The 27,704-nt window shown below is 60.9% G+C and overlaps 6 protein-coding genes, 1 long non-coding RNA gene and 3 other non-coding genes across 20 annotated transcripts; 4 read left to right on the plus strand and 6 right to left on the minus strand.

Annotated features, from left to right (window-relative positions):
* Nucleotides 1-1,883: 1,883 nt before the first annotated feature.
* On the minus strand, nt 1,884-4,630 carry GFER (growth factor, augmenter of liver regeneration). Its single transcript, XM_010387849.2, has 3 exons — nt 4,094-4,630; nt 3,628-3,824; nt 1,884-2,708 (listed from the first exon to the last, which is right to left on the minus strand). The coding sequence occupies exons 1-3, from the start codon at nt 4,349-4,351 to the stop codon at nt 2,546-2,548; spliced, it is 618 nt and encodes a 205-aa protein (XP_010386151.1). The 5' UTR covers nt 4,352-4,630; the 3' UTR covers nt 1,884-2,545.
* On the plus strand, nt 4,585-9,993 carry NOXO1 (NADPH oxidase organizer 1). 10 transcript variants are annotated; one of them, XM_030924999.1, is made up of 10 exons: nt 4,585-4,712; nt 5,990-6,334; nt 7,538-7,796; nt 7,891-7,971; nt 8,179-8,269; nt 8,364-8,541; nt 8,725-8,909; nt 9,003-9,116; nt 9,361-9,478; nt 9,558-9,993. In XM_030924999.1, the coding sequence occupies exons 3-10, from the start codon at nt 7,731-7,733 to the stop codon at nt 9,859-9,861; spliced, it is 1,137 nt and encodes a 378-aa protein (XP_030780859.1). In that variant the 5' UTR covers nt 4,585-4,712; nt 5,990-6,334; nt 7,538-7,730; the 3' UTR covers nt 9,862-9,993. The 10 variants fall into 10 exon arrangements, with proteins under 10 accessions (XP_030780859.1, XP_030780858.1, XP_030780861.1 ...); XM_030924998.1 differs by having other exon boundaries at nt 5,990-6,245; nt 7,496-7,796; XM_030925001.1 differs by having other exon boundaries at nt 5,990-6,245; nt 7,705-7,796.
* TBL3 (transducin beta like 3) lies at nt 9,963-16,912 on the minus strand. Of its 2 annotated transcripts, XM_010387848.2 has the most exons (22): nt 16,701-16,912; nt 14,790-14,841; nt 14,606-14,701; nt 14,475-14,522; nt 14,219-14,360; nt 14,051-14,135; nt 13,800-13,970; nt 13,636-13,711; nt 13,460-13,553; nt 13,190-13,371; nt 12,951-13,092; nt 12,786-12,844; nt 12,586-12,689; nt 11,938-12,085; nt 11,616-11,846; nt 11,466-11,536; nt 11,222-11,378; nt 11,092-11,150; nt 10,845-10,948; nt 10,688-10,759; nt 10,437-10,595; nt 9,963-10,356 (listed from the first exon to the last, which is right to left on the minus strand). In XM_010387848.2, exons 1-22 carry the CDS (start codon nt 16,739-16,741, stop codon nt 10,223-10,225), a joined length of 2,427 nt encoding a protein of 808 aa, XP_010386150.2. In that variant the 5' UTR covers nt 16,742-16,912; the 3' UTR covers nt 9,963-10,222. The 2 variants fall into 2 exon arrangements, with proteins under 2 accessions (XP_010386150.2, XP_010386149.2); XM_010387847.2 differs by having other exon boundaries at nt 14,606-14,841; nt 16,701-16,839.
* A 570-nt stretch (nt 16,913-17,482) lies between these two features.
* On the minus strand, nt 17,483-20,780 carry RNF151 (ring finger protein 151). The gene is made up of 4 exons (XM_010387846.2): nt 20,739-20,780; nt 18,969-19,114; nt 18,567-18,663; nt 17,483-17,996 (listed from the first exon to the last, which is right to left on the minus strand). Exons 1-4 carry the CDS (start codon nt 20,778-20,780, stop codon nt 17,505-17,507), a joined length of 777 nt encoding a protein of 258 aa, XP_010386148.2. The 3' UTR covers nt 17,483-17,504.
* A 218-nt stretch (nt 20,781-20,998) lies between these two features.
* LOC104681529 lies at nt 20,999-21,472 on the minus strand. Its single transcript, XR_750591.2, has 2 exons — nt 21,376-21,472; nt 20,999-21,100 (listed from the first exon to the last, which is right to left on the minus strand). It is a non-coding gene; the product is annotated as an uncharacterized LOC104681529 (long non-coding RNA).
* LOC115895375 lies at nt 21,195-21,321 on the minus strand. The gene has a single exon (XR_004055576.1). It is a non-coding gene; the product is annotated as a small nucleolar RNA ACA64 (small nucleolar RNA).
* On the plus strand, nt 21,278-24,343 carry RPS2 (ribosomal protein S2). Its single transcript, XM_030925316.1, has 4 exons — nt 21,278-21,953; nt 22,036-22,125; nt 23,139-23,246; nt 23,486-24,343. Exons 1-4 carry the CDS (start codon nt 21,777-21,779, stop codon nt 23,720-23,722), a joined length of 612 nt encoding a protein of 203 aa, XP_030781176.1. The 5' UTR covers nt 21,278-21,776; the 3' UTR covers nt 23,723-24,343.
* On the plus strand, nt 23,288-23,422 carry LOC115895339. The gene has a single exon (XR_004055546.1). It is a non-coding gene; the product is annotated as a small nucleolar RNA SNORA64/SNORA10 family (small nucleolar RNA).
* LOC115895340 lies at nt 23,929-24,061 on the plus strand. The gene has a single exon (XR_004055547.1). It is a non-coding gene; the product is annotated as a small nucleolar RNA SNORA64/SNORA10 family (small nucleolar RNA).
* Nucleotides 24,344-24,409: 66 nt separating the features above from the next.
* Nucleotides 24,410-27,257, minus strand: NDUFB10 (NADH:ubiquinone oxidoreductase subunit B10). The gene is made up of 4 exons (XM_010387843.2): nt 26,998-27,257; nt 25,084-25,222; nt 24,739-24,878; nt 24,410-24,592 (listed from the first exon to the last, which is right to left on the minus strand). The coding sequence occupies exons 1-4, from the start codon at nt 27,143-27,145 to the stop codon at nt 24,483-24,485; spliced, it is 537 nt and encodes a 178-aa protein (XP_010386145.1). The 5' UTR covers nt 27,146-27,257; the 3' UTR covers nt 24,410-24,482.
* Nucleotides 27,258-27,704: the final 447 nt, after the last annotated feature.

Consider the following 27,704-nt stretch of genomic DNA (forward strand, 5'->3'; position numbering starts at 1 on the left):
TAATTTTTTTTTTGTATTTTTAGTAGAGACGAGGTTTCGCCATGTTGACCAGGCTGGTCTCAAACTCCTGACCACAAGTGATCTGCCCACCTCGGTTTCCCAAAGTGCTGGGATTACAGGCATGAGCCACTGTGCCCCACTTGGAGGTCCTCCTCCCTCCTGGTATTCCTCCTACCTCATAGGTCCCTCCTCTGTGACCTGTGAGCCTTAGGAGCCCAGGGTACCATCCTGCTGAGGTCTCTCCTCCCTCCTGGTATTCCTCCTACCTCATAGGTCCCTCCTCTGTGACCTGTGAGCCTTAGGAGCCCAGGGTACCATCCTGCTGAGGTCTCTCCTCCCTCTGGGCTGGTTCCTTTGGTCTGCGTGTCAACAGCTCTGGAACACCAGCTCAAGCCAGAGCTGGTGTTTTCCTTGCACTAGAGTTCCACTGGCCTGGATGCCCCAAAAAAACAGACTCTGGCCTGGTGCGGTGGCTCACGCTTGTAATCCCAGCATCTTGGGAGGCTGAGGCGGGCGGATCATGAGGTCAGGAGTTCAAAACCAGCCTGGCCAACACAGTGAAACCCCATCTCTACTAAAAACACAAAAATTAGTAGGGCATGGTGGCAGGTGCCTGTAATCCCAGCTGCTCGGAAGGCTGAGGCAGGAGAAATTGCTTGAACCCGGGAGATGGAGGTTGCAGTGAGCTGAGATTGCTCCACCGCACTCCAGCCTGGGCGACAGAGCTAGACTCTGTCTCAAAACAAAACAAAAAAAACAGATTCTAAGGCAAAGTGAAGTTTTATTCAGGAGTGAAACTTTAAGGAAGACGGGGAAAAAGGCAAGTGAAGTTTTATTCAGGAGTGAAACTTTAAGATGGGGAAAAAGGCAAGGCGGAGAGGGAGTGGGGGGCAGGAGGGACAGCAGATACAGGCGGTACGTTCCTGAGCTGAACACGGCCTTACCAGAGAACCAGCTGGTTCCTGAGACACTCACAGGCCTTGGGAAAGGCCGGAGAGAAGCGCTGTGTCTGGGCGAGGAAGGGACACCTTCTCTCCTGGCTTCCCCCCATCTCCCCTCTCTCATTTGTGCCACCTGGCCCCTCCGCGCAGCCTCTACAGAAGCCAGCAGCTCCAAAGGGCCAATCTAGTGGGGACATGTCAGCTTCCTCCACACAGGCCTGAGGAGGCCATGCCAAGGTGGGCCTGCGCCCAGGGAAAGGCTGAGACTCCTGGCAGACAGAGGTCCCTGGAGTTTTACGGCCACAGAACACTGTTGCTGGGCCGCTCTGGCTGGGGAGGCTCAAAAGCTGGGTCCCAGTCACCCCTCAACTTGCTGCACTCACAGCCTTCTCCATCTGTGACACACACGGCAGCTCCCAGCAGTCTCCTGGGACTCCATCCTCACCCCATGCGTTCTCTGGCTCTCCCCTTAATGTACCCGCGTCTGCCCCTGCCGTGGGGTGGGTATTCCTCTCAGTGGTCACTCGGTGACTGCCCCGGCTTCCTCACCAGTCCTCCTGTTCCACCCTTCCCTGCCTCATCCCAGCCGAGCAGCCAGAGGACCCTTCAAAGCCACATCACTCCATGCCATTCCCTGGCTCCAAACCCACCAAGAACTTCCTGTCAGGGGAGCTGGGGGTACAAGCCACAGCTCTGCTGGGGCCTTGGAGACCTCGTGCTGTCTGGCCACCCTGTACTCCTGGGACCCCTGCATCAGCTACTCTGGCCTCCCCGCCCCAACCAATCAGCGTCCTTGCTGTTCCCAGCTCACTCTCACCTCGGGATCTCTCTCTCCTCCTGAGGAACGAGGACCCCAGCAGCAAATGCAGCTGGGCACACAGGGATGGAACAAGCCCTGCCCACTGCTATAAGCCCCAGCAGAAAACACACTGCAGCCAGGTCCTCGGTCACTTCAACGTTTCATTTGGGCTTCAGACTCTGAGGAAGCGGGCCCCACGAATCCCCTGTGGACAGGCATGGTACAACGCTGGCAGGCATGTGCCAGGCAGGGAGAGGGCAGGACGGCTGGCGGACCCTCAGAAAGACCCTGCCTGAGCTTTCCCTGTAGGGACTGAGCAGAGTGGAGAACTGAGCCCCCTAAAGTGAGCAGCACAGAGCCATCGGGGGCAGGGGCATCCCTTGCTGCAGAGTGGGAAGGCAATGGCCTGGCCTCCAGGGACAGGCACAGGGATGCCCAGCCAGGCCTGCTGTCTTCCTGTGTGACGAGCGAGGCGCCAGGGTATGCGGTGGGCAGGAAGCCACATCCTGAATACCAAGGGGCAGCCCAGGCTGCTCCTGCCTCCCTCACCTGCAGTTCAGCTGCAGCTCCTTGGGGCCTCCACTGAGGAGGAGGCCAGTGGGTGCCTGCTGTGTGCACCTCCACTTCTGCTCCAAACCTAACAGGGGCAGGGCAGTTCCCTACGGGCAGTGTCCTGGGGACCACCCAACTGAGACACAACAGGCTCTGGCTCTGATGCACTTTAATGAGTGCCCTGCCCCTCTCCAACCAGGCCACTCCATAGGCGCCTGGCTAGCCTGTCCCATGGGCTCTGGCTGACCACCCTCTAGTCACAGGAGCCATCCTTCCAGCCGTCGCGCCAGCGCTCATCCACTTTTGAGCAGTCGAAGTCAGGCTTGCCCAGCTTGCGGTTCACTTCATTGTGCAGGTGGCACAGCCACTGCGTGAAGCATGCCCGAGTGCGGGTGTCTGGCTGGTTCCTGAACAGCCTGCATAGGGAGAGCAAGTAAAGAATGGGAGGACGCAGCGGCTCCACTGCCCCTGCCAGTTCCCTGTCTGCTCCCAAGGAAGGACAACTGGGGCACTGCTGTGAGCTATACCTGGGAGTGCCCTTATGCTCCAAGGGAGAGGAATTCCTAGAACAGGGCTGACCCTGCAGCTTCCGGGTGTGATGAACTCCCAGGGTTGCTCAAACACCCACCTGGAGAGCTTGGCAAACTCCAACGAGGCCTCAAGGCAAGACGTCACAGCACAGACCTGGCAATTTTATAAGCTTCTAACACCCAGGAAGCGGCATCCAGCGTCTCTGGCCTCAGGCAGAGTGTGGCCTGGGTGGGGCTGGGCACAGCCTTGTAACTGAAAACTGGACTTGTTTCTTAGCACCTGAGGGAGGCCCTGGTGCCTCAGTTCAGCAAGAGACTTAATTCTAACTGCCCAGGCTTACAGCAACAATGGTAACTCTGCCCTAGACATCTGGTCTAGAAACATCCACAAGGGCCAGTGTTGACTCTTGGATGCCTCAGTGAGGAAGAGGTGGCTCTTGGGGGCAAAAGCAGTGGATTTCCAAGATTTTAAAACCAGCAGTCCTGCTCTAGAAGTCAGGCAAAGTGGAGTCCTCCCTAACTTGCGGGGAGCCGCCTTCAGTGCCAGACAATACAGGGAAGCCCTTCCTGGAGTCCTGTGGCTGTGGCAGGAGCAGTACTCAGCAGCAGATCCCAACAGTTTGGCTTTTGAGACAAGACGAGGAGGCTCAGATGGCCCCAGGCCTCACCTGTTGGAGGTCCCTGCTCCTCAGCAAACTTCTGTCACCTCTGCATCCGTTTCTCTATGTTCCCCGCTATACCGTCAGCTAGGAGCCCCAGGCCCAGGCTGCAGTGCAAAGCTCTGCTGCGTGCAAACACATCTTACCTTTTCCTTAGGTCTTCAGCACACTCCTCACAGGGGTAAAACTTTGAAAATAAATGTATGAAGTGGGCCATGTCTTGCTGCTGTTCTGGAGTGGGCAGGTCGGGGTAGTAGGCGGCCAGGGTGTGGAGAAGAGCCCAGCTGTGGCGGCCCAGTTCCTCGCGATCCGGCGGGCAGTCCTCCCTAAACTTGGAGTCCCGCTGCGGAAGCAGGCCGACCAAGAGTGAATTCATTCTCCGAACAAAAGCGCCCAAAGCTCCCCCTTCTACAGCCCAGCCGGTGGCCCACTGGACTCCGGCCAAAGCCCTGCAGACGATCCAACCCACGCGTGGATGAAGGCTGTAAGGCCGGGCTTACCCGGGGGCAAGGTTCAGGGACAGGCAACCCTGTGGAGCTCTGCCGGGGCACCTGGGCGGGGGCAGGGGCAGGGGCTGCGCGGGGCTGGGAGAAGTCGGGCAGGGATCTGCACCTTCTGCTGCGTCCGCATCCACGTCTTGAAGTCCACGCAGGCCCGGCACGGCCGCCTCCGGGAGGCATCCTCGGCGACCGGAGACTCGGAGGTCGGCGCCTGGGCTGGCGTCGGGGCCGAGGCGGCCGCGTCTCTCCGCCCCGCGCCCCGGCCCCGCGCGTCGGTCGCCAGGTCGTCCATCACCTCGGAGCGCGCGCCTCCCGGCAGGAAGAAGAGATTCCGGCCGTGGAAGCTGCCCCGCTCGCCGGGCGCCGCCATGTTGCCCGCGCAAGGCCTGCCGGGCCAGCTCGGCCTCCAGATGAGCCTCCAGGTCAGCCTTCAGGCCAGCGCGCAGCCACAGTAGCCGGAGGCGCGCGCCGTGCTCGCTGGGGCTGGGCCCGAGCTGGGGCTTGGGGCGGAGTTGGGGGCGGGGGCCGGCGCGCGGGCCCGTGTGGAGGCGGAGCCAGAGGCCCCGGCGCGGACCCGGGCGGTGCCGGGCCCGGGGCCAGTGGCAGGGACGGAGCTGGAGGGCCGGAGCCTGCTGGCACCCCCGGGCCTCGATCCGCGGCGCACGCCGTGGTTGCGCCGTCCGTGGCGGCGCTCTCGCTTCCTCCAGTAGAAGAGCAGTGTGTGGCGGAAGGTACGCGGCGGAAGGTGCGCCGCGGGCGCGCTGGGGACCCGGGCTGACACTCAGGCAAAGTCCGTGTTGCGGCCCGCGACGCCCCCATCGCTCCGCTCTGAGTGTCCTGTGTGCCTGCGGCCAGGCTCTGTGCCCTCCGCTGAGGGGCGCGTCCCACCCGCTGGCTGCCCAGCGCCTTCTCAGCGAGGGGCTGGCGTGACCGCACAGATTGCGGCGCGCGCTAGGGTTCTGGGCTCTTGTCGCCGCCCCGGCGCCATGGCAACGGGCGCCTGGCAACGCAGCGCGGGGCGCGGCCGCAGAGGGTTGGCGCGTGCCTTGGGCTCCCCGGCGCCCCCCGCCGGCTGCCGCGGATCCTAGAATCTGGGATGAGGGGTCGGGCTCCCGGTTGGAGCGGCCTCTGGGATTCCTCTGCCTCCTTGCGTTCATTTATCCATTCCGCTATTATTTGTGCTCTGTTCCAAGCTTTGTTCCAGGTGCTGGGCAGAGCAGGGAACACAGCTCTGTTCCCTGACCTCCTCTGTTCATAATTCAGTGGTCAAGACAGGAAAAAAAAACAAGGACTCACACTCATAAATGTTCACGTACGAACTGGTGGGTCCATGCAAGGGTGTGGTAAATCTGGAAGGCCTCCTTGAGGAGGTGACCCTATCTGAAGGATGAGGAATCAGCTGAGGAGCGCCTTCCAGACCAAGCCCAAGGTGGCAGGGTCTTGGCATTTTGCAGGAACAAAAAGGCCAGTGGGACGCTAGGGAGGGTTGTAAGGTGGGAGAGGAGATCCAGGGACCCACCAAGACTTGGTTAGCAGCTACGGGGATTGGGAATTTATTATGGGAGTAGGGGGGGCCGGGCGCGGTGGCTCAAGCCCGTAATCCCAGCACTTTGGGAGGCCGAGACGGGCGGATCACGAGGTCAGGAGATCGAGACCATCCTGGCTGACACGGTGAAACCTCGTCTCTACTAAAAAAATACAAAAACTAGCCGGGCGAGGTGGCGGGCGCCTGTAGTCCCAGCTACTTGGGAGGCTGAGGCAGGAGAATGGTGTAAACCCGGGAGGCGGAGCTTGCAGTGAGCTGAGATCAGGCCACTGCACTCCAGCCCGGGCGACAGAGCAAGATTCCGCCTCAAAAAAAAAAAAAAAAAAAAAGGGGGGGGGGGGGGGAGATGCTAGACAGTTTTGGGCAAGGCTACCCAATCTGATCCCATTTCAGTTTGCTGCAGATTCCTCTGGCTATCATATGGGGAGTGAATTTCTTTTTTTTTTTCTTTTTTTGAGACAGGGTCTTGTTCCGTTACCCGGGGTGGAGTGCAGTGGCACGATCTTGTTCACTGTAGCTGCGACTGCTTAGGCTCAAGTGATCTCCCACCTCAGCCTCCCAAGTAGCTGGGACTACAGGCACACGCCACCATGGCCAGCTAATATTTGTATTTTGCGGGGGCATAGATAGAGGTCTCAACATGTTGCCCAGACTGGTCTTGAACTCCTGAGCTCAAGCAGTCCCCCTGCCTCGGCCTCCCAAAGTGCTTGGATTACAGGTGAGAGGCACTGTGTCTGTCCTTGGAGTGGATTTTGTTGGGGCAAGTGAGGAGCATACGGATGGAGGTGGGGTGGCTGTACTATTCAGGTAAGAAAAAAGGGTAGGGGAGGAAAAAGTGGAAACCATGCAGGGCTGATGGGGTGTGGGGCAGGGGCTGTCAGCTGGGGTGGGGAGGCAGCCTCAGAATCCCTCTAGGCTTCTGCTTTTGAATAAATCCTCCCCAGCTTCTCTCCCGTCTTCCAGGGGAGCAAGGTCTCCCCTCGGTTCACACGCTGGACCCCACCAGGTCAGCTAGGCCCTCAGCTGAGATCAGGGAGAAGGTGACAGCTGGCTGGGGGCACCCTGCATATCAGCCCTGTGTGAGCAGGTGTTCATTGCCCATGCCAGGACCAGGGACAGCTTGAGGGCCTCAGCGAGTGCTGGAGGGACAGACACACAAAGGCCCTTTGTTGCAGCGAGGGCAGCTTCCTGGAGGGATGCCCCAGAGGCTGACCACTCCCTGAAGGGGCTGGAGTAGGGGCATCCCAACACAGAATTGGTGACCCCAGCACCAGGAAGAACCACTGTGTGCCAGAGTTGAATGTGGCTTCTGTAGCCTGAACTATAAGGAAGCAGCCAGAGAGGCGGGCACCTGAGCGGGCCTCTGCCCAGGCCATGTTTGCAGTTGGTCATGGCAAATCATGAATTGAGAGGCGGTTCTCAAAACAGCCCTAGTGACCGCTTCCCTGACCTCCACCCCCACCCAACAAGTGCCAGTGACTGCACAGATGGGCCCTCTTTCTCCTACCCCAAGTCTCCTCACTGCAGGGGAACCCCTGGGGTGAGCATGTGAGGTCTGCCCCTCCCCCAGCATGTACACAAAAACTCACAAAAATTACGCATTTAACACACATTTCCTCACCTATTAGTTGCGGACGTTAAGAGACCTTTCCTCCAGCATTAGGATTAAATCAGACAAAGCAGTTAAAGCTTTAAGCACTGAGGCCTTGGTTCTGTACAGAAATCCCCAGGCTAGTTCAAAGACAAGAGTTGTTGGACACACCCTAGCAGGGCAATTACCTCACAGAGCCGGGGAATCCAGAGAGGTGGGCAGGACAGGCAGCACTTTGATTAGCCCTGCCTTCTCCCTCCTCCAGTGGCCAGAGGCAGGCAGGAGCGACCCAGGCAGCAGTTCCGCCTACCCTCCACCCCTTCTTCAGTCTTGCACGCCTCCAGGGCTGGAAAGCTCATTCTTCTTCCTCCTAGCAGCTCTGCCTGGAAGTCCCCCAATCCCTGTGCTCCTGCCCCCAGATCGTGGGCTTGGGAGACAGCAAGAAAGCTGCAAAGGACTAGGCTGGGGCGGCTCCACAAGGACCCCACAGGCTTGAGGCGTTGCCAGATTGTATCCCAGACGGTCTTCTGGGTCCCCCAGAGCCCTCTCAAGCACAGGGAAGCAGAAGGGTCCTCACCCATTTCAGGAGTCTGCAGCCTGGAGGCCACAGTCATGGCAGGCCCCCGATACCCAGTTTCAGTGCAAGGAGCAGCCCTGGTGCAGATCAAGAGGCTCCAAGTAAGACCTGGCTGGGTCCCTAGTGGCCCCAAGGCATAGGAAGGGGGTGCCTGGACCAACACCTCCAAGGCACTCCCAACTTTTTGTCCCCCAGACCTTTGCCTTCTGTGTGCGCTGGTCAGACGGCAGCGACACCTTCGTGCGCAGGAGTTGGGACGAATTCAGGCGGCTCAAGGTAAGTGACCCTGGGCCACCCTGATGCCACGGTGGCGGCTTCCCCACCCGGCTGCCTCCCACTGGACTGCCCCCCATCAGTGACTCCCACTGGAGGCCCTTCGTCCCCACTGAAGCTCCCAGCCCCTGCCATCTGGGTGAGGGACCCCGCCCTCCCAAGGGTGCACAGTGGGCTCTGGAAGACCAATGCCCCCGTTCCTGCCCTCAGAAGACCCTCAAGGAGACCTTCCCGGTGGAGGCGGGCCTGCTGCGGAGATCTGACCGCGTTCTCCCAAAGCTTCTCGGTCAGGCCAGCCTGGGTATGGGGGCGGGGAAGGCGGTGGTTTGCCTGGGGCGCCAGGGACCAGTGAAGCCCAACCGGGGTATCACAGCACGTTTTTGTGGTGCCTTAAGATGCACCACTGTTGGCACACGGGGGGCGCACGAGCCGCGGCCTGGCGCGCCTGCAGCTGCTGGAAACCTATTCTCGGAGGCTGCTGGCGACTGCAGAGCGTGTGGCACAGAGCTCGGCGATCACTGGCTTCTTCGCACCGCAACCCCTGGACCTGGAGCCCACGCTGCCACCCGGCAGGTGCCTGACTCCCCCCAAACTCCCAGCCTGCAGCGGCGTTTGGAGCTGGGAGAGATGTAGGGTGGGGGGAACAGCCAGCGAATAAGGGCAGAGACTGGGAGGCTGGCGGTCTTGCCGGGTGGCGCCTCCGGTTTCACCCTCCCCATCCGCCTACCTCTCACTCGTGCGGGCTGCCCTTCCCAGCCGAGTGATCCTGCCCACCCCAGAGGAGCCGCCTGTCTCGCGTGCTGCGGGCCGCCTCTCCATCCACAGTCTGGAGACTCAGAGTCTGCGCTGCCTGCAGCCTTTCTGTACCCAGGATACGCGGAATCGGCCTTTTCAGGCGCGGGCCCAGGAGAGCCTGGACGTGCTGCTGCGGCACCCCTCAGGTAGGGCCCGCCAATAACCCAGGGATTTGTTCCTCTGCCCCTGGACCCGAGGGAGCCTCGAGATCTGAGTCCCCGCCGGCTTCTTGCGCACAGGCTGGTGGCTGGTGGAGAACGAGGACCAGCAGGTAGCCTGGTTTCCAGCGCCCTACCTGGAGGCGGCGGCCCCGGGCCGGGGCCGGGAGGGAGTCCCGTCCCTAGGCAGCAGCGGTATGCGCCTAACCCCATCCCTTATGCCACCACTACGGCTTGACCGTGTGGCAAGACTGGGTCAGAAGCATCGCGGGCAGGGCGGCCCAGGAGTCCGTGCTTGGTCTCCGCACCTAGAGGAAACCCCGAACCGGTTTTAGAGCGGCCCCGCGGTCAGCAGACTCAAGCAAGGAGAATTTGGAGAAGGGTGCGGGCGGGCCTTGGCCTATGCTGCCCCGCGGTGACTCCAGGCACCCACTACCAGGTCCCCATTTCTGTGCTTCCCGTGCCTACGAGAACAACCGCGCAGATGAGCTGTCCGTGCCCGCGGGGGCGCGCGTGCGCGTGTTGGAAACGTCAGACCGCGGCTGGTGGCTGTGCAGGTACGCGGGAGCGGGCGTGGGTGGGGAGGCTAGCCGAGGCGGGCGGGCGGGGCCCTAACTACACCCCGCCCCCTCGCAGGTACGGCGACCGGGAGGGCCTCCTTCCCGCGGTGCTGTTGCGGCCGGAAGGGCTGGGTGCACTCCTGAGCCGGACGGGGTTCCGTGGAGGAGACGACCCGGCCGGTGAGGCCCGGGGCTTCCCCGAACCCTCCCCGGCCACCGCCCCTCCCCCCACCGTGCCCACCCGACCTTCGCCGGGCGCCATCCAGAGCCGCTGCTGCACCGTCACACGCAGGGCCCTGGAGCGGCGCCCAGGGCGCCAGGGCCCGTCCCGAGGGTGCGTGGACCCTGTGCCTGTGGCGCACCCTACTACGGAGCAGTGAGCGCGAGGATCTCGATGGGGGGATGGACCGCGCCATCCCAGGGCTAGGAGTGCGGAGGGCGGATCTCCCTGGCCAACAGGACGGGAGGCGGGTATTTGCTGTTCCTCTTGAGTAAAGCTTGTTCCGAATGACCCCCACCGTCTAAGCGTGCGGAGCCGCGGGCTAGATCTCTGCCAGGCCAGGGTGCGGGATGGGCTTGGTAAGGCCGAGACCATCAGCTCCAGTGCCCTTCTGGCTGGCTAGGTAGGGTGTTGGCCAGGGTAGGGGCTGGACTGGAATCCAGAGAGACAGGGCCGGCTAGGAGAGCAGCCTTTATGGGTTTTCCAGGGGTTCAGGATGGACTGGAGAGAGACCGGACCGGCTAGGGGAGCGCTTCTTTATGGGTTTCCCAGGGTGTGGGGGTGGCCGCCAGCACAGGCAGCTTCATGTTGTGCCACAGGAAGTCCAAGAAAGTGGCGGCCTGGAGTGTCCTGCTGAGCCGCTGAAAGTGCCGCTCTGGGGTTGGACAGAAGGAGGTCAGGGGGGTAGTCCACACGCCCCCCAGGATCCCCCAACCCCAGACTGTGCCCACGTACCAGTGTAGGGCAGCAGGGCCTCAAGCGCTGCCCGCACGCCTTCGTAGGCCAGCAGCTCCTCAGGGGCCTCACGCCGCAGAAGCACACCCAGCACGGCCTGGGCTTCGTGGCAGTGCCGCGAGTTGGTGTTCCACGTGATGCAGAAGCGCAGCAGGGCCTCTGTGGGCAACAGGACCCTCATCCTCTTGCCCAGCCAATGTGCCATGACTGGCCCTTGCCCGCCGGGCCACCCACCCTGACCGGCCCCCAACCTTTCTGGTCGCGCCGCAGTCGGAGCATGGTGGCTTCCAGTTTCTCGCAGGCCTCAGGGTCTCTCCGGATGGCTGTGGGAGGAGGGAAGGCTGAGCTGGGGAAAGCAGAGCCCAGTGGTCTGTAGACCCAGCCTCTTGCCCCCGGGTGAGCACTGACCCTGGATGACAGTCAGCACGGTGTGGGGCCGATCCAGGGAGATGGCCAGGCCCAGTGCCCGCAGGTACCGCTTCTCATGCAGTAGGTTGTCCAGCTCTTGCTGCCTGCAGGGAGGGGAGGGAGAGGCCACTGAGGGCCGCTGGCAGAGCCATCGGAGTCAGCAGGCAGCGAGCCTGGTGCTCAGCCTGTTTCCCTACAGCACAGAGCAGGGCTGATGCCAGGACGGGTGCCACTGCCCTGGCCTTACCTGACCACCTGCTCCTCTTGCCTGGCCTGCTCCTCTGCCTGCTCCGCCTCGGTCACATCCTGGGGTCAGACTGGGGTCAGATGGGGCCTTCACTCCACCCCGACTCTTCCCTGCCCTTGGGGCCCACAACCTTCCAGAGGATGACACGGGAGTCGCTGGCCCCAGTGAGGGCGCGGTCATCCAGCCGGCTGCAGTGCAGCCCCCAGACCTTGTCCTCGTGGGCATCCAGCGTCCGCACACACTCGTTGTTCTTGATGGTCCAGAGCTTCAGGAGGCCATCCGAGCCGCTGGGTTTGGGGTGGGGAGAGGCTCAGCGTCAGGCAGGTCACCCCGCCACCCCCCACCCCATCGCTGCCCTGCCCCAGACCACTCACCTGGACAGCAGCTGCGTGCCACGGCTCACAAAGGCCACCTTCAGCACAGAAGCATCGTGCCCCTCGAATGTCTGCAAAGGGCGGGGGGGGGGGGTAGGGCATGAGATGTCACCAGGGTGAGGGGTGGGGACGGCCTGGATCGCCGCTTACTTTGAGACAGCTGAAGTCCTGGAGCGCCCAGAGCTTGATGGTGCCATCAGCTGAGGCTGTGGCCAGCACCTGGTCCATGGGAGAGAACTGGACGCACCAGAGGCCACGCCGGTGACCTGAGAAGACACCCAGCAGCTGGCACTGCGGCAGGGCCCAGAGCTTGGCCGTGCGGTCCTGTGAGCCTGTGGCCAGCAGCTTGTCGTTGGGGGCAATAGCCACACTGTTGATGTCCTGGCAATGGGAGAAGGTGGTGGCTCAGCACCCCCCCTCCCCCGCCAGCAAGGGCTTGGCCACACCCCCACCCCAGTGGCTATGGAGTCACCTTATCATGGCAGCGCTGAGTGGTCTGGGCCTGCAGGAGGATGGGGCTGTTGTCTGGGGCTGTGTTCTTGGACAGCAGGGCTTTGGGAAGAGGCCACAGCTTCACAGTGCAGTCCTGGCTGCCTGTCACCAGGAAGGACTCCTTCAGCCTGTGGCCCAACAGGAGAGGAGGAGACACAGCTGAGCCTCGGCCAGTCCTGAGGCCAGCTCCCCACAGGGCCAGCCTGGGAGCCCACGGTCCAGACCACGGGGACCGTCCCAGGATGCGGGTTGGCCTGGGTCACCCCCAGGCACCTGTAGGATCACGCCCTGTCTACACTGTCCACCCGCAGCACCTGGTGACTCAGCCCCAGCCACAGGACCCCAGGCCTACATGCAGGGGTCACCTCTCCACCTGGGCCTCGTGCAGAATCATTCTCTCTGCCTAGTGCCCGTCCCCCCTTTAACCACTTCGCCGGGGCTACTTCTGAGGACTGCCCTTGAGGCACGTAGGGACTGTCCTGTCCTGTTCTGTTCGACATCTCTGGGTTGGACCCTCAGAGCAAGCCAAAGCTGCCGCTGCCTCCTCAGCTCCCTGAGTGGCAGCCCCTGCTGGCAGGCCCGGGCCTCCACCTCCCTGACACCCCTGGGCCCAGCCCCGACTCACTACCTAGAGCAGCAGATGGTGCCCACGCTGTGTGTGTGACCGGAACCCTGAGCCACGCAGATCACCTGGCCAGCCTTGTTCATTCTCCAGATACGGACGCTCTGATCCTGGGGACAGGGAGTTGAGGAGAGAGGCTGGTCCATGGGCTTACTGCGTGGCCTCCCTGCCTGGTGCCTCTGCCCCTACCTCTCAGGGTGCCTCACCTTGGCACAGCTGGCAAAGAGCCATCCCTTCCGGAACACATCCAGGGCCAGGACAATATCTGAGATGTTGTGGGGAGGTATAGGTCACAAAGCAAGATGGGGGAAGGGAAGCAAGCAAGGGACCCAGGCAGGTCCCAGGGTGTCAGGTGGGTTGGCCCCACTCACCTGTGTGGCCATGGAGGATCTGGCAGGCTGACGTCTGGAGCTCAAACACTTTCAGGCAGGGGCTATTGGAGGCCACGATGACGTGGGAGTCCTCAGGCCCAAGAAACCGGACATCCAAGACCTCCTCACTGTAGCCAGCGAACTGCAGGGCGGCAGGGGGCAGGAGATGTGAGCCAGGACCTGTGCAAGAGGAGGGCTGGTGCCCGCAGCCTCCAGACAGAGCAAGGGCAAGTGTGCACCTGTTTCTGCAGCCGCAGGGAGCGAGCCTCATAGAGCAACAGGTTGTGGTCGGCGGTGGCGCTGAGGAGCAGGCCCGCAGTGCGGGCCAGGGTGCAGTGAGTCAGCTCCCGCCCAGGGCCCGGCGGCCGGGCCTGCGTGTACACACACTGCCCGGAAGCTGCCTCCCACACGCGCAGAGTGCCTGTGTGGGTGGGGACAGGGCTGCTGAGACTCAGGTCCACAGGCCTTCCCCAACCCCATACTGCTGCCTGTGTCCCGGCCCAACACACCTTGGTCGCCGGCTGTCAGAAAGTACAGGCCTGAGGACTTCACACCCAGCTGGGACACTGGCTCCTCTGGCAATAGCACAGCAGCCTCCACGCTCTGGAGACGAACTGGGTCACAGGCTGCTGTCATGCCCCCTCCCCACCCAACTCAACCAGCCCTGGCCTCCAGGCATGCCCACCTCAAACACAGGCACGGTCCTTGTGGCCTGGCAGCTCTGAAGGTCCCAGATGACACAGATTTTGTCACGGCCGGAGCTGGGGTAGCAACAGCAACCTCAGGTCAAGTCTTAGCCTTGGCCCCCACTTTCCAAGCCTCCCCCTCGTACCAGGGCCCACTGCTGACCTGAGCATGGTGTGGCCGTTGGCGCTGAAGGCCAGTGAGGTGACAGCGCTGTAGTGGGCAGTCAGCACAGCCAGGCATGACTGGTCCTGCAGTGACCACATGCGGATGGCGGCATCCGCGGCTGAGGAGAAGAGCAGCAGGCGTGTAGGGTCCGGGTGGAAGGCTACTAGGCTGCGGGCGGATGGGACAGGATGGGTGAGCTGTGCAGGCTGGGCGGTGCCTCTGCCCTCCTCCTCCCCCGCCCAACTCACTGCACGACGCCGGGCGAGCCTCGGAAGTGGTGTGTCCCATAGTGCCGCACGATGTCCCAGACGCGCACAGCCCCGTCACAGCCACCTGCAGGGAAGCAAGGTGAGGGAGTGGAATGCCCAAAGCCCCTGCATCTGTGCCTGATACCCACCTGTGCTGCAGGGCCCTACCTGTGGCTAGCAGCGTGGAGGTGGGGTCGAAGGCCATGGTGGCCACGGGGGCTGTGTGTACCGCCTTCCACAGGCGGGTAACGCTGCCCTCTCGCCAGGCCCACTGAGCCAGCAGCAATGCCCGGCTGGCTGTCACCAGCACCTGGGGGAGGATACAGGTCAGCAGAGGGGCAGCAATACCCTGCTCACAGCCTCCTGGACTCAGTCTGGGAGGGAGGCGCTGGAGCAGGTCCCCTCCAGGCCCCGCCCCACGTACCTCATCGTCAGGGCTGAGGTCAAAGGCAGTGATGTCCTCCTGGTCCTCCTAGGGGAAAGAGTGGTGTGCAGAGCATGGTATGAGTGGGCTGCCCCCTCCACTTACCCCTCACCCACCCAGGCTACCCTCACCTGCTCCAGACTCTGCAGCACGACCCCCGAGGCCACCTCCAGAATGTTGACTCTGGTGCCACAGATGCAGAAGAGGTGGTGGCCAGTCTGGTCCAGCTGGGGACAGAGGGGTCTCAGCCAGGCAACATTCAGCACCCCCCATGGTCTCTGGCTGCCCCCACCCCGCCCTTCCCCAGGCTGGTACCTGTGCTTTTCCGCCCTTGTAGAAAGGTTCAATTTTGCGCTCCACAGCATAGCTGGAAGGAGAGCAGGGGGCGAGTGAGCACCACCCATCCCTTCAGTCCCCAGGGCCCAGCCCTGTGTTGGGTGCTCCTCTTGAGGTGACCCCAATGTCCCCTGCCCTTGAGTTTCTGGGCAACAGCAGAGACAGGGCATGGGGTAGAACCAGCAGTACTGCAGGGGGCTGTTGCTACCCCCGTCACTGAGAGTGGAGACCTGGGCTGGTGATCCCTGAAGCAGCAGGGGGTGGGCCTGTGTCAGGAAGAGTCAGCCCAACAGCCCAGGGTTCTCAGGGATTCCCCAGTGAGAGCCAGGGGGGTCCTTGGGGACACCCCTGCCGGCGGTGCGTGGCCAGGCCTGGGTAGCCAGCCCAGAGCACATCCTCCCAGTGTCTTCATCCCTGAGGTATGGCATACCTCTTCCCCTCGCTAGCTCCTCCCTTCATCCCCAGGCTTGCCCAGAGCCCGGGTCCCATGAGCAGCTGTCATTTCTGTGACCTCACTCCTGCCCCTCCTCCTTCCCTCTCCATTGCCTCCACCTGGTCCAGGCCATCGCAGCCTCTGGTCAGCCACTCTGGCCTCTTCACTGGGCCCCCTACCTACCTCTTCTTTTTTTTCTTGCTTTTTTGAGACAGAGTCTCCATCTGTCACCCAGGCTGGAGTACAGTGGTGCGATCTCAGCTCACTGCAAGCTCCACCTCCTGGGTTCACACCATTTTGCCTCAGCCTCCCGAGTAACTGGGACTATAGGCACCTGCCACCACGCCCGGCTAGTTTTTTGTATTTTTTAGTAGAGATGGGGGTTTCACCATGGTCTCGATCTCCTGACCTCGTGATCCACCCACTTTGGCCTCCCAAATTGCTGGGATTACAGGCGTGAGCCAAATTGCTGGGATTACAGGCGTGAGCCACTGCTCCCGGCCTCCCCTACCTACCTCTTAACCCTGCTGCCAGGTACCTTTCAGAGCATAACTGAAGATGTCACTGCCCTGCATCAAACCCTCCCTTCTGCCCACACACCTTCCAGACCTTGCCCAGAAGAGCTTCTGCCACCCTTGCCTCTGCTTTCCTTCCCTCTCATGGCCCACAGTGCACCCCATTGCTCCTGTCGCAGCCTCTGGGACGGGTTTCCTATCTTCCCCCTGTTCCTTGTATGCGGCCTGGGCTTCTCTTCCCAGTTGTCAAGGTCTGGCTCACTGCGCTTCTGGAAGCCTGACTGCCAAAACGAAAGCAGCCCCTGAGCCCCCGCACCCAGTTGACCCTCCCATGGCGGTGCTGCCAGCCTGGGACCTTCCTTTACCAGTGCTTGGCACAACCAAAGCCCCAGAGCTGCCAGTGGAAACGCTAATCCCCTGAGGCTGCGCTGCCAGGGCAGGGGCACCAGTACTGCTGTTCGACAAAGGCTTGGGGAGTGACAGGGCACAGAACTCAGGGCCTCCTGGGCTTCTGCAGACCCGCCCCTCTCCTGCTGTCTACCTGCTCCCTGGAGAAGAGAGATCGCGGGTAAAACGTCCCCAGGCCGACTGCTCAGAGGTGGTTCTTCGCCTCCCGCCGCCCCCCGGGACCAGCCCCGACCTAGGCTCAGCCCTTTCCTCCCCTCATCGGGACTTCTGGTCCCCACTCCACCCACAGCCGGCTTCTCGATGAGCCCACGCTGCTGCTCCCGGCGGCCAGGCTCCGATCGCCGTCCTCCCCGAGAGCAGTCGGGGTCGGCTCTCCCGCCTGGTATCACCGCAGCGTCCGCGACCCCGCGAGCCGGCGCACACATAGCCTCTCGCCTCCACGGACCAGAATGCGTGCCCACCCCACGTGCACTTCCGCTATGCCGGCTGCGAAACCAGCTCCCTCCCCGCGCGGCCCCAACGCTTCGGGCTCACTTGGCCTTGAAGCGGCCGACTCCGGCCGCGGTCTCTGCCATGTTGCCGCCGCCGCCGCTCCAGTTGAAATCGGCTAGGGCCCCGGCAGCCGCCGCCGCGTGACAGAGGTTGGCACCGAACTCCTCACAGAACGCCACACTCCCGGCGCGCTGCGATGGCGTCACCGCGCGCGACCACTGTGACGTCCCCACCGGCGCCGCGCGCTTGGCGCCATCTTTGCTTCGGGCAGTGGCTGCTGCCTCGGGAGGCGGAAGCGGGCGGAGACGTTTCCGGCCTGGAGGGAGGGCCGTGAGCCCTGAGGGTGCTTCGCGGTCTGGTGAGGGTAGACCGGCGCTGGTGGCGGCGCTGGTGGCCTGGCTCTTTGATAACAGTATAAAAAGGCATTCGTGGCCGGGCGCGGTGGCTCACGCCCGTAATCCTAGCACTTTGGGAGGCCGAGGCGGGTGGATCACGAGGTCAGAAGATCGAGACCATCCTGGCTAACACGGTGAAACCCCGTCTCTACTAAAAGTACAAAAAATTAGCCGGGCGGGGTGGCGGGTGCCTGTAGTCCCAGCTACTCGGGAGGCTGAGGCAGGAGAATGGCGTGAACCCGGCAGGCGGAGGTTGCAGTGAGCCGAGATCGCGCCACTGCACTCCAGCCTGGGCGACAGATCCAGACTCTGTCTCAAAAAAAAAAAAAAAAAGGAAAAGATGAAAGAGAGAGCAAGCAAATGCCTGGAGAGGGCGGCAGGGATGCACCGGTGACAGTTATGAGGGCCGCAGGCACAGAGGCAGGCAGGCCTGCGCTCCGCTTTTATTGACCTATTTACAAGGTATGTTGGCCCTGGGCTCCCCCACCACCTCAGCCCCAGCGTTGCCTTCTGGGGCGACCTTGGCCTCCTCCTGTGAGGTGCCCTCCAGCAGAGCGGTGTCTTCCTCCAAGAAGCTGCTGAGCTCCGCCAGCTCTCGGCGAACGACGCTGGTGGCTCGGTGCAGCCAGCGCACGCGCCGCAGAAGGCACAGCAGCAGGGTCCGACTGCGCTCCTGGCGCGTGCTCCAGGCATTGTGCAGCTCCCGGTAGCAGTTGTGGCGAGCGCGCTTGACCGGGTCCAGGGTGGCCCCGCAGCCCAGGGGGCAGCGCTGCTGGAATCCTTGCTGGCAGTGCTGCCGGTGCTCTGCCAGGGCCCCACGCGGCACCCGCGAGGTGCAGCCCTCGTTGGGGCAGGCCATTAGCTCGAAGGGGCATGAGTCCTGGTGCCCCTTGCGATGGGCCAGGGGGCACGTCACTCTGCAGCCAGCGTTGGCGTTCTTGCACTGAGGGTGAAGGAGAACACGTGTGAAGAAATCAGGCGGGACACCCCCAGAACCCCCCACCCCTGGCTTTCCATTCACCAGGAATCAGGGAACCGGGAGCCTCCCACACTTCGGTGAGTGGGTGGAGAGATCATTGGGGCAAATGCTTGGAAGTGGGAAGAAGCTAGAAGTTCCAGGGGAGGGGCGAGGCCTGAGGCTTGGGGAACTGGAAGGTACACAGTTGGGTTGGTCTGGTGAGTGGTGTGGATGCCAGGCTTTCCTTTTTAACCTCAGTTTACCCATCTGTAAAACTAGGGGGCTGGAGAGTAGTGGCCAGCACACCAGGCACTAGATCCTCTGAAAATCCTCTGTGAGTCCTTTATAATCTCCATTTTACAGCTGAAACTTGCTTAAAGTCACACAGCAACTAAGCAGTAGAGGCACGATTCAAACTCAGCCACGTCTGGTCCTCCCAAGGCTGCACTTGTTTCTCTCTTAAGATACGATTCTCCTGCCCCCTCTCCTGGCCCTGCCCCACCCCTACAAGGGTGAGAAGGGTCGAGGGTCGGGGGAGTGAGTACTTTGAGCTACCTTGACTTCCAGGCGGCCAATGGTTTTCCGGAGTTTATTCACGTGGACGATCTTTTTCCTTTTCACCTGTTTCCTACAGCACGGACAGGTCTTTTGTCTGGAAGGAGGCATGAGTAGGGGTGAGTGTTGGGAGTGGGAAGGGAGCCCTGGTCAAGCTCTCACTCGGTGACCCAGGTGGTCCTTTCATCAGCTGGAGGAGGCATCAGGGCATATTACAGGGCGCTGTCAGCTCTGAGGCTGGGGCCGGGGTCTGCACACGCCACTGAGTGAGGGCATACACATTTTAGTTTAGGGAGATTTCGTGGCTGAGTCTTTTGGCTGACTTTCCCCTCTGTTCTGGGCCACAGCAATGGCCCCCAGTCTCACTCCTACCCTCCCAGCCCCTTGGGTACCCGGTGGCACCTGGCTAGCCACTGGAGGATGCACTTTTTGCAGAAGATGTGGCTGCATGGCAATCTTGCTGGCCTCTTGAGAACCCCATGGCAGACGGAGCACACAAAGTTGCTGTCAGGAGGGCTGGCGAAGAGGTTGAGATCATACCCGCCACTCTGCAAAGGCCAGGTGTCAGGACCTGGCTGGGACAGTGATCCAGTCCCTGGTTCACATACCCAGCAACAGCCTAGCAAGCTTTGGGTGGGGAGGTGGGCCACAGAACTTCAAGTAGAGGGGCTGGCTCAGCACCCACTTTGAGGGGGCAGCTGTAGGGGTTAGGGCCCCCCACCCCAGGACTACTAATCCCTGGTTGGAGATGGGGGCCTTAGCCTGGAATCAGACCTAGCCAGAGCCTTCCAGGTTTCACTGTACCGTATGGGGGCCTGCGACCCATTGCCCACCCTTTCCAAGTGCAGTGGGGTCAATCCCTGAACAACTCAGCAGGTTTCTGGAGTTGGGCACACATCTAAGGGCTGGAGGCAAGAGGACCCCAGGCTCACCATGATCTGTGTGTAGACAGCAGCTCCACAGGCCCCCAGAGCTCAGGAGCCTGCATTTCAGTGGGTGTGGGCTGACATCACAATAGCATTGTCCAGCTCAAGCCAATCACAACCCTGGTTCAGGGCCCAGAGACCCTGTACAGCCCAGCCCTTGTTCCCTTCTGTAGAGGATCACAGGTAGCCGGGTGCAGTGGCTCACACCTGTAATCCCAGCAGTTTGGGAGGCCAAGGCAGGAGGATCACTTGAGCCCAGGAGACAAGTCTGGGCAATTCAGTGAGACCCCACCTCTTTTTTTTTTTTTTTTTTTTTTTTTTGAGACGGAGTCTCGCTCTGTCGCCCAGGCTGGAGTGCAGTGACCAGATCTCAGCTCACTGCAAGCTCCGCCTCCCGGGTTTACGCCATTCTCCTGCCTCAGCCTCCAGAGTAGCTGGGACTACAGGCGCCCGCCACCTCGCCCAGCTAGTTTTTTGTACTTTTTAGTAGAGACGGGGTTTCACCGTGTTAGCCAGGATGGTCTCGATCTCCTGACCTCGTAATCCGCCCGTCTCGGCCTCCCAAAGTGCTGGGATTACAGGCTTGAGCCACCGCGCTCGGCCGACCCCACCTCTTTAAAAAGTCACAGGGCTGGGTACAGTGGCTCATGCCTGTAAGCCTAACACTTTGGGAGGCCGAGGCAGGCAGATCACTTGAGGTCAGGAGTTCGAACCAGCCTGGTCAACATGGTGAAAACCCATCGCTACTAAAAATACAGACAAATTAGCCGAGCGTGGTGGCAGGTGCTTGTAGTCCTAGCTGCTTGGGAGGCTGAGGCATTATTGCTTGAAAGCCCGAGGCAGAAGCTGTAGTGAGCTGAGATGAACCAAGCTTCATGGAGCTGTTTCCCCCAGGCCAGGGCTTCAGTGGGATCACAGGGATCGCCCCTCTTCTCTCCAGAGGGCTGCAGCTCCAAGTGTTTTGGGGCTTTAGGCATTGAGCCACTAGGGGTCTTCAATTAGGATCTGATACTCAGGGGCTAGCTCCAAGGCAATGAGAACTAAACTCCCGGGTAACCTGCTGCCCCAGAGCAGGGGGCCCAGCCTCCCAAACCAGGTGTCTGATCCACTCCAGCCTAGCACCACTGGGGCGCTGAGTTCATCTAGGCCTAGCTGGTCAAATCCCTTAGAATCTCAGCTGGTCTCACAAGGAAGTCACTGGAAGCCTCTGAACTTCCCATCCTTGCGAGCGCTCTGCTGGCCCCACCTGGCGCCCTTTGGGCCAGGGCACTTTACCTGAGGCGCGCATGGCCACAAGACTGTTCCCAATCTGGCTCCGCCACTTAAGCGTCGGACCTTACATGTCACCTGCCAACCTCCCACATCCTATCCTTGTGTCCAACGCGGCGTTGGGATGGCCAGGAAAGACGAGGAGGCATCTCGCTAGGGTTCTCCCCGCCACAGCGTGAACAGATGCACTTGCCAGGCTGACAGGCGGGTCGGGACCCCAAGAACACCCGCACGCAGTGAGTTAGGCAAACAGCTTTATTTGAAAGACGGGGAACAGCCGAGTCCCCCCGACCCCGCGGTCCTGGCGACGTCGGTCTCAGGCGTGGGAGGACCAGTGTCCTGCGGCGAGAAAACAGGGTTAGGGGTCGGCAGCCGGGGTCAGGAGTCAGGGGCCAGACCACGCGAGCGGCCACACCTGGGGGGAGGCCGCGGCGCCTGTCGGGGCCTGGGTTTCACCGCCGCACATGGAGCAGCGCGCGGTGAGCTGAGGCCCCCGGAGGCTCTGGGCGTCGAATCTCACCCGCGGCCACGGCCAAAGCCGGGGGTGATTTTCAACCAACGCCGGTCTCCAAGACCACCAGCGGGATACTGGTGGCGAACGCGGCACGACCTACCTGAGTGAAGAGGGGAGCGCAAAAGACGCGCGGGCGTTTATAGCCGCTTTTCGGGCGGTGTAGATGCCCAGACCGCGGCTGGGGCCGGACGCGCAGGGCGGGGCACCGCGGAGCCAATCACAGGTTGCCTTATGGGAGCTCGGCGGGCTCCCGTCCGGGGCGGGGCAGCGGAGGTCTCGCGGCGCTTGGTGTGGTATAAAACCCGCTTCCCAGCAGGCCTCGCTCTTCTTCTCCGAGAAAACACGTGAGTGGTCGTGTGTGCCGCTGCGGGTCTCGGCGCGGGCGGCGGGAATCTGCGGACATCGAGTCCGCGCTCCTGGGCGGGAGCCCCTGTCTGGGTCTTGCGGGGGCTGCTAGATGCCTAGGCCGCACTGACTGGTTCTTGTCGTTTTCTCCAGCAAATGGCGGATGACGCCGGTGCAGCGGGGGGGCCCGGAGGCCCTGGTGGCCCTGGGATGGGGAACCGCGGTGGCTTCCGCGGAGGTTTCGGCAGTGGCATCCGGGGCCGGGGTCGCGGCCGTGGACGGGGTCGGGGCCGAGGCCGCGGAGCTCGCGGAGGCAAGGCCGAGGATAAGGAGGTAGGTTTCAGCTACGCGCGGGATCGGGCCGTAGGCGGCGGCGGAGAGCGGCCCTGGTCACTCGCGCATTTTCTCCCTCTAGTGGATGCCCGTCACCAAGCTGGGCCGCTTGGTCAAGGACATGAAGATCAAGTCCCTGGAGGAGATCTACCTCTTCTCTCTGCCCATTAAGGTACGCGTCGGTCGTTGGGGCGTTGAACAAGTGCGACCCCGGAGTGGTTTGGGCTGGGGTTGGATGGTTGGCATCTGCCATTGACCCGCCTTGAAGGGCCCAGCGTCTCGTTGGAGAGAGAGGTTGAGGTTGTGTTGCGGGCTGGCTGAGGAGAGGATTCCATTTGAGAGAGGTTGGATGGATATACCAGAGTGAAGCGAGAGCCACAAAAGGCATTTCAGCGCATCTTCCCACGTTCGCAGCGAATTCATTTCCAAAGAGCTGAGACAGAAGCAGCGCTCGGTTCATGCCATCCGAGAGGACGATGAAGTTCAGGTTGTGGGAGGACACTGTAAGGGTTAGCAAACTCATAGTCCGCGTGTACAGGACAGCTGTCATCCGCGTCCAGCGGGTGCAGTGGGAAAGGCTAATGGCACGTTTGTCATGTGAGCATTCGCTCTAGCAAGGTACAGTGTTCATGGCTAGGCCAAAGCCGGACAAAGCAAAAGGAAACCTGAGTGGAAAGCCACATCTCACCAAACAAGAGGAAAAGGGCAGATAGGAAGAAACGATTGAGATGCTGAAACATGCTAATCTTACAAGATTCCATTAACACTGCTGAAACGAAACGAAGGGGACAGATGGGGGATGCCAGGTGAGGGGGTTCATGACTATTTTTTTTGGCGGGGCAGAGTCTCGGCCTGTCACCCAGGCTGGTGCGATCTCGGCTCACTGCAACCTCCGCCTCCTAGGTTCAAGCGATTCTCCTGCCTCAGCCTCCTGAATAGCTGGGTTTACAGGCGCCCGCCACCACGCCTGGCTAATTTTTTGTATGTTTAATAGAGATGGGGTTTCACCATGTGGGCCAGGCTGGTCTTGAAGTCCTGACCTTGTGGTCCGCCCACCTCAGCTTCCCAAAGTGCTGGGATTACAGGTGTGAGCCACCGCCCCGCAGATGACTTTGGTTGTTGAATAGCATAATGGTGCTAAGTTTTTATTTAATGCACTCCCCACAATTCTGTTGTTTGTTACAGGAATCTGAGATCATTGACTTTTTCTTGGGGGCCTCTCTCAAAGATGAGGTTTTGAAGATTATGCCGGTGCAGAAGCAGACCCGTGCTGGTCAGCGCACCAGGTTCAAGGTACCTGGCTGTCCTGGAGTGGGCTGGGCTGGGCTTGTCAGACTCTCTCGGCTCTGCGTAGTTGCACTTGGCTTCACCCGTGTGACTTTTCGTAATGGGGAGAGAGAGAAAAGATCTCCTCAGGACCTGGGATGGGCCTTACTGTGGCCTCTCTTTCCTTGAGGGGCGCAACAGGCCTTGGGTGGTGGGCGGTGATTGGGTGTAGGGCTACCAGTCGCCTCACACACATCTCTTCACAGGCGTTTGTTGCTATCGGGGACTACAATGGCCACGTCGGCCTGGGTGTTAAGTGCTCCAAGGAGGTGGCCACCGCCATCCGTGGGGCCATCATCCTGGCCAAACTCTCCATTGTCCCGGTGCGCAGAGGCTACTGGGGGAACAAGATCGGCAAGCCCCACACCGTCCCTTGCAAGGTAGGCTGGTGGCAGGTTATGGGCCTGCTGTGGGGCGGGCTCCCTTGGGCCCTTGTCTCCTGACTTCTTCCCTCACCAGGTGACAGGCCGCTGTGGCTCTGTGCTGGTGCGCCTCATCCCTGCACCCAGGGGCACTGGCATCGTCTCAGCGCCTGTGCCCAAGAAGCTGCTCATGATGGCTGGTATTGATGACTGCTACACCTCAGCCCGGGGCTGCACTGCCACCCTGGGCAACTTCGGTAGGTGGTCCACGCATGGGGCATAGCCATGGTCTCTCAGCTCCGCTTAACCACACGGGTCCGGTGTGTGCTTGGCGTGTCTTCAGGGAGGCAGAGAAAGGCTCTCCTAATGCACGACAGACCCGCCCAGAATGGCCTCTCTGTTCCTAGGAGTGCGACAATTTTTGGGTTGGGGGACTTGCCTCAAGCACACCACTGACCTTCCTGGGGTTCTTTCGTTTTGCAGCCAAGGCCACCTTTGATGCCATCTCTAAGACCTACAGCTACCTGACCCCTGACCTGTGGAAGGAGACTGTGTTTACCAAGTCTCCCTATCAGGAATTCACTGACCACCTTGTCAAGACCCACACCAGAGTCTCCGTGCAGCGGACCCAGGCTCCAGCTGTGGCTACAACATAGGCTTTTTATACAAGAAAAATAAAGTGAATTAAGCCTGTTACTATTTCCTGTGTCCTGCATGGTTAGTGGTCGTTTGAATCTGCGACGTGGGGCCAATAGATCACACCAGAAATACAGGCAGGTTGCAGGACTTTATTTCAGCAACAGTCGTACAGAGCCACACGGCAGGCGCACCCACAGATGCCTCAGGAGGTGGCAGCGGCGGCCTCTTTTGCAGCTTTTCTCTCTTCCAGCATCCTCTCCTTCTGTTTGGCCAGGCACTTCCTGGCAGAATAGTGAGCCCCGAGGTCCTGATCTGAGAAAGCAATAGAAACAAGCTGGGAACCCAGGCCTCTGCTACGGGCAAAGGGGGCAAAGTCAAGTGGGCAGAAGTGAAGGGAGGGAGGAATCACAATGGTTCCGGGCCCCAGGCCTCAGAAGGATGGGAGGGAGGCCACGCACAGCGGTCCTGGTAGGCCTTGGCCACCTGGGTGAACTGCTCCATCTCCTTGCTGCAGTTCTGCTTGTAGTTGTGTCCTTCCCTCTGCTGACAGGCCTTGAGTCGAGCCTGTATAATGTTGACAATTTCTTGGTCGACTTTGCTGGGGGAGAAAGGGAGCAAGAGAGGCTAATCACAAGGAATCCTTTCCCTGTACCCCTCAAGAACAATTGAAATCTAGAGCCCTGGGGTCTGGCTCCTCCCATGTCACCCTTAAGATCTGGGCATGCTACTCTCTGGCATCCCAGGGACCGGTGGCCCAGCTGCACATGCTGCAGATCTCCACACTCCCAGCGTGGCTCACGTACTAGTCCCTCCGCCACTGCATTTCGGCTTCATACATGCACAAGACATCGTTCTCCTTGCACTCAGTGATGTCCGGCACACGGCGGTACTGCCGGTGGTAGTAGTAATACCTGTTCTTTGCGTGCTGCCGCTCTATAAATTCTGCAAAGACAAAACAACAGACTCAAACACCTCATTGGTTTGGACAAGCTTTTAGCTTTCTAGTTCTCATAAGCCCCTTGGAGGGGAGGGAGAACTTCCTGAGTGTTCCAGCGTTTAGAAAACAGGCAATTTGGCCGGGCGCGGTGGCTCACGCCTGTAATCCCAGCACTTTGGGAGGCCGAGGCGGGCGGATCATGAGGTCGAGATCGAGACCATCCCGGCTAACACGGTGAAACCCCATCTCTACTAAAAAAAAGTAAAAAAAAATAGCCAGGCATGGTGGCGGGTGCCTGTAGTCCCAGCTACTCGGGAGGCTGAGGCAGGAGAATGGCGTGAACCCGGGAAGTGGAACTAGCAGTGAGCCGAGATCGCGCCACTGTGCTCCCGCCTGGGTGACAGAGTGAGACTCCGTCTCAAAAAAAAAAAAGAAAAGAAAACCGGCAATTCGTCTCTCTGAGGTGTGGCCGGCCAGGCAGGCCTGTGAAGGCCTAGGCTACAGATGATGGAGAGCTCCAGCGTACCAAGCATCATCCTCAGAGTTCCACATGCATTACCTTACTCTGTCCCCCACACAAGCCTACAGGCAGCTGCTTCTCACAGACAGCACTGACTGTGACGCGGCTCTGCCAGTGCACCTCCCCCAGCTGCACAGGGACCCCTGTGGAGTCCTGGGGGAGGACTGGGTGCGCAGAGGTTCCAACAGGGAGCCTCCAGCAAGCAGAACTTACCACCTGACGGCCTCAGCTTCCTCACTGGGAAATGAACAAGCTAAAAAGAGAGCTCGAACATCCGGACACATAGGACAGACATGTTTTAGGACTGCTACGAAAGAGAGGGAGCTGGGTCAGCTGTTGCACGGTTTCCAGATCCTTGGGGGTTTGATTTGCAGACTTCATCCTTTTACAAGAGAACCACCAGAGCATGCTATGCACCCCAAGTGTTCAAAAAGAACTGAACCAGGCTGGGCGCGGTGGCTCAGGCCCGTAATCCCAGCACTTTGTGGGGCCAAGGTGGGAGGATCACCTGACGTCAGGAGTTCGAGACTAGCCTGACTGACATGGTGAAACCCCGTGTCTACTAAAAATATAAAAATTAGCTGGGCGTGGTGGTGGTGCACCTGTAATCTTAGCTATTGGGGAGGCTGAGGCAGGAGAATCTCTTGAACCCCGGATGGGGCACAGGTTGCAGTGAGCCGAGATCGCACCACTGCATTCCAGCCTGGGCAACAGAGTGAGACTGTCTCAGGGAAAGAAAAAAAAAAACTGAACCGGGCATTCTCCCGGTTCGTTCCAGAGATGGTGAATGTGGGCATCTCGGCCATCACCCTGACACTTGGTCATCTGGCAGAGAGACAGGTCTAACAACCCCCAGGATTCAGATGCTTCCCTGTGCAGACCACCCCTAACATTTGAGAGAGGCCTGAGGCCAGCGGTGCAGTGGAGGGGTTCCCGGGGCGGCGGGGGCGGAGAGCAGTGCGGGGTCCTGGAGCAGTGGGTGCTGGGTGCGGCAGGGAGGGAAGAGTCCTGGGAAGAAGCGGGGCGTCCCAGGGTGCAGGGGAGAGTAAGGGATCCTAGGAGGTGGGGTCCGGGGTGCAGTGGGAGGCCAAAGGAGGCGACGGAGCTCGGGGGTCTCCGGGGGTGGGGGGTTGTCCCCGGGGTGCAGCCGGGGGCAGTCTCAGGGAGATGGGACCCGGGGGCATTGGAGGATCCAGGCAGGGTGTGGGATCCAGGGGTCCCCAGAGGCCGGCGAGGGAGCCCCGGGCTGGGGCCTCGTACCTCTCACGAGGGTCACGGGTCGGTCCACGATTAGGTCGAACGCCTTCTCTATGTAGACGATGGGATTGGGCACCCAAGTCTGCGACGACAGCACCGGAGTGCGGCGCGGGGGTTCAGGGTACACATCCTTGTCCCAGCTGTCCGGCATGGCGGCTGGAGGCGCGAACTCCGCTCCCTGAAGCGCTGCCCTTGCCTCTACCTCGGTCCGGGTCCCGCGGCCTAGGTCGCCAGCTACACAGGACGCCGAGGGCGGCTGCGTCTGTGCGCTGGCGGCCGCGAGGCACCATGGGACTTGTAGTTCCCCGACTCCGCCCGGCGCGGCCTGTACCGCCTCGCGGCAGCGGCCTCTGTTCTTGGTCTCTGCTGAGCGCCTGCGCGATGCTGGTCACTGCTATGGGAGCCTGGGAAGTAGCCGCGAATCGGACAGATCCCTGCTTACGGTGGAAGAAACAGACAATAGGCAACAGACATAAGGAATAGGAGGGAGTCGTTTGGTTCCCACTGCCCGCCAGGCACTGTGCTGAGTGCAGCAGCGAAGAAGATAAACAGCCCGGCTGTGATGGAGAACACAGGCCGTTAGAGCATACACGACAAAGTCAACAAATAACACGCAATTCCAAACTCCCTACTCTTCCAGGAAGCTTTCCTGGATTGCCTAGCCCCTACAGAATTCTCTGGGCCCGGCTCTCTACCAGGAGCCCTCTTGG

This window comes from Rhinopithecus roxellana, chromosome 20 (genome assembly GCF_007565055.1).
Source record: "Rhinopithecus roxellana isolate Shanxi Qingling chromosome 20, ASM756505v1, whole genome shotgun sequence".
NCBI classification, from domain to species: domain Eukaryota; kingdom Metazoa; phylum Chordata; class Mammalia; order Primates; family Cercopithecidae; genus Rhinopithecus; species Rhinopithecus roxellana.

Coding starts and splice junctions, on each gene's coding strand:
- GFER (XM_010387849.2), bottom strand. CDS start 4,351: ATGGCGGCGCCCGGCGAGCGGGGCAGCTTCCACGGCCGGAATCTCTTC. Junction 3,825..4,093: donor GGATGCGGACGCAGCAGAAG/GTGCAGATCCCT, acceptor CTGCTTCCGCAG/CGGGACTCCAAGTTTAGGGA. Junction 2,709..3,627: donor GCTGAAGACCTAAGGAAAAG/GTAAGATGTGTT, acceptor CTCCCTATGCAG/GCTGTTCAGGAACCAGCCAG.
- NOXO1 (XM_030924999.1), top strand. CDS start 7,731: ATGGCAGGCCCCCGATACCCAGTTTCAGTGCAAGGAGCAGCCCTGGTG. Junction 8,270..8,363: donor TCTCGGTCAGGCCAGCCTGG/GTATGGGGGCGG, acceptor TGGTGCCTTAAG/ATGCACCACTGTTGGCACAC. Junction 8,910..9,002: donor GCTGCTGCGGCACCCCTCAG/GTAGGGCCCGCC, acceptor TCTTGCGCACAG/GCTGGTGGCTGGTGGAGAAC.
- TBL3 (XM_010387847.2), bottom strand. CDS start 14,839: ATGCTGTGGAGCGCAAAATTGAACCTTTCTACAAGGGCGGAAAAGCAC. Junction 10,760..10,844: donor CGTGCTGACTGTCATCCAGG/GTCAGTGCTCAC, acceptor CTCCTCCCACAG/CCATCCGGAGAGACCCTGAG. Junction 10,357..10,436: donor GGCCCTGCTGCCCTACACTG/GTACGTGGGCAC, acceptor GTCCAACCCCAG/AGCGGCACTTTCAGCGGCTC.
- RNF151 (XM_010387846.2), bottom strand. CDS start 20,780: ATGCGCGCCTCAGGTAAAGTGCCCTGGCCCAAAGGGCGCCAG. Junction 19,115..20,738: donor CCTGGCCCAAAGGGCGCCAG/GTGGGGCCAGCA, acceptor TGGCCTTTGCAG/AGTGGCGGGTATGATCTCAA. Junction 17,997..18,566: donor TTGGCCGCCTGGAAGTCAAG/GTAGCTCAAAGT, acceptor CTTCACCCTCAG/TGCAAGAACGCCAACGCTGG.
- RPS2 (XM_030925316.1), top strand. CDS start 21,777: ATGGCGGATGACGCCGGTGCAGCGGGGGGGCCCGGAGGCCCTGGTGGC. Junction 21,954..22,035: donor GCAAGGCCGAGGATAAGGAG/GTAGGTTTCAGC, acceptor TTCTCCCTCTAG/TGGATGCCCGTCACCAAGCT. Junction 23,247..23,485: donor GTCAGCGCACCAGGTTCAAG/GTACCTGGCTGT, acceptor ATCTCTTCACAG/GCGTTTGTTGCTATCGGGGA.
- NDUFB10 (XM_010387843.2), bottom strand. CDS start 27,145: ATGCCGGACAGCTGGGACAAGGATGTGTACCCTGAACCCCCGCGCCGC. Junction 25,223..26,997: donor ACCCGTGACCCTCGTGAGAG/GTACGAGGCCCC, acceptor TTGTCTTTGCAG/AATTTATAGAGCGGCAGCAC. Junction 24,593..24,738: donor CAAGGCCTACCAGGACCGCT/GTGCGTGGCCTC, acceptor TTGCTTTCTCAG/ATCAGGACCTCGGGGCTCAC.